The sequence below is a fragment of the Macadamia integrifolia genome, chromosome 11, assembly GCF_013358625.1.
Source record: "Macadamia integrifolia cultivar HAES 741 chromosome 11, SCU_Mint_v3, whole genome shotgun sequence".
Lineage (NCBI taxonomy): Eukaryota > Viridiplantae > Streptophyta > Magnoliopsida > Proteales > Proteaceae > Macadamia > Macadamia integrifolia.
The window spans coordinates 9,628,809-9,630,693 of NC_056567.1; the positions used below are offsets into that span (position 1 = coordinate 9,628,809).

Here is a 1,885-nt window from a genome sequence, read left to right on the forward strand (position 1 = left end):
CCCCCCCCCCCCAACTTCTACCCATAGAAAAAAAAAAAGAGTGGACCACATTTATAGATTAATTATGCAATCTGAGGTAACATATGAGTCCATATGATCTTTTTTATGAATTTAGCGTTGTATGAACCATAATTTTATTTCAATTAAGATTACATAGATCTTGGACTGCAGCTCCTATGAACATAAGGTGCAATCTCAAACCTAGAGATTAAACTTTTCATAAGTGATATCTCACTCAATATAGAACAAAAAATAGAAGAAAAGAAAACTCAATGAGATTGCATTGTGCACTCATCCAGGCAGCAGGCCTATATTTATGTGATATCTCATTCCATTATTTTGTACTTTAAAGGTTCAGTGCCAAACATCTATCAGTTTGTCTTATTGAATAGCTACAATCTACATACAAATCACTTCCTCACATGTTGCCCAAAAAAACAATCACTTCCTTACAAACTTTACTAGGGTCACAGACATTGAGTTACTGTTATTAAATCAAACTTTCTAACTGTTCTACCCCAGGAAAAAGAAAAAAAGGTTCAAATTCAACCAGAGCCTCCATTAAAACCTTCTGATGATTCAGCTTCTTTGTTAAGATCACATAGAAAAACCTTTCCAGTATCTCCTTTCTTCAATCCTTCCTCAGAAACAAAGAGTGGAACCAAATCAAGAAACTCTCTTGGCCTCTTCAAACCTCTTTTCAATCTGCTCTCCTCATCTTTTCCTTCATGACCTGCATCAGCCATGGTTGTGGGAGGGTCCACAGTGGAAGTGGAACCTCTCTTTGGAGGTAAATTGAAGTCTTCAGGCTCAAATGAAGGTTGCCATACACTTAAGTTGTTGCTCCTTAGTGGTTTCTCTAATCCTTGGTTGTTCTTCTCATTAAGCAATTGTAAACTATGTGCTCTATCGACTAATTCAAAGAAAGCAGAGATCTCTTGTGACTTGAAACTCGATTCAGAAACACTGTTGTCCTTCTCCAGATCATCCTTGTTATTATTATCCACCTTGCTCATATTGTGAAGAGGCATATCCATGAATTTAATAAAACCCACCAAATAAAACAAAACAAAAATCACTTAAACAATAGTAACAATAAGAGAAGGAAACAAAGAAGTACTCAAGCTGATGAGAAGTGAATGATGGAGTTCACCTTAGAACCATGGATTCTTCTTGATCAACTGCTCCATAATATTCATGGCTTAGAATCCTCCCGGGCCTGGTATGGGATTGAATTATAACCTGTGAGGGACCAAGGAAGGATTGGATAGAGCATCTAAGGTCCCCCTTTATCTCTCACTATTAATTTTCTGGTGAAATGGAACCTATTTGCTATCTCTGGTATGCCAGAAAGTCACCAGGATAAAAGGTCTTCAGAGCATAGGAATGTAACCTTGCTTTCACATTCATGGAAAGTTTTAAGACGCGCAAAGTTCTGTTCATCACTAGAGAGAGAGACAGACAGACAGAGCCGCCTTGCCCTTGCTCTTGCTTCCACTTTTCCACGAGGTAGGTCAATGATACTTCCCGCGTGAGCTTACTGACCTTACATGACCAAAATACCCCTCAATCTTTCTAAAAGGCTAACTTTTTTTTTTTTTTTTGAAGGTAATGCTCTTTTTCTCTATACTTTTTGGTAGAATAATATTCTCTATATTCATAGTATAAAAAAACAAGATTTTTTTCCCCTCAGATTCTTCCACGATCTATTGATAATATCATAATAATTGAGAAAGAGATGGCTGGATTTTATGAAAATTTTGTTTTTTTTTTTTCCAATCCACTATCACGTATCATCGCCTTAAAATTTGGCCTTATTTACCTATGATGTAGCGAGTCACCCTGCATTGATTGCCAAGTTGGTTTATTTAGAGGCAGAAATTTG

The 1,885-nt window shown here is 36.8% G+C and overlaps 1 protein-coding gene across 1 annotated transcript; it reads right to left on the reverse strand.

Moving 5' to 3' along the window:
- Positions 1 to 353: 353 nt before the first annotated feature.
- Positions 354 to 1,498, reverse strand: LOC122094329. Its single transcript, XM_042665096.1, has 2 exons — positions 1,154 to 1,498; positions 354 to 1,041 (listed from the first exon to the last, which is right to left on the reverse strand). Exons 1-2 carry the CDS (start codon positions 1,162 to 1,164, stop codon positions 546 to 548), a joined length of 507 nt encoding a protein of 168 aa, XP_042521030.1. The 5' UTR covers positions 1,165 to 1,498; the 3' UTR covers positions 354 to 545.
- Between the last annotated feature and the right edge of the window lie 387 nt (positions 1,499 to 1,885).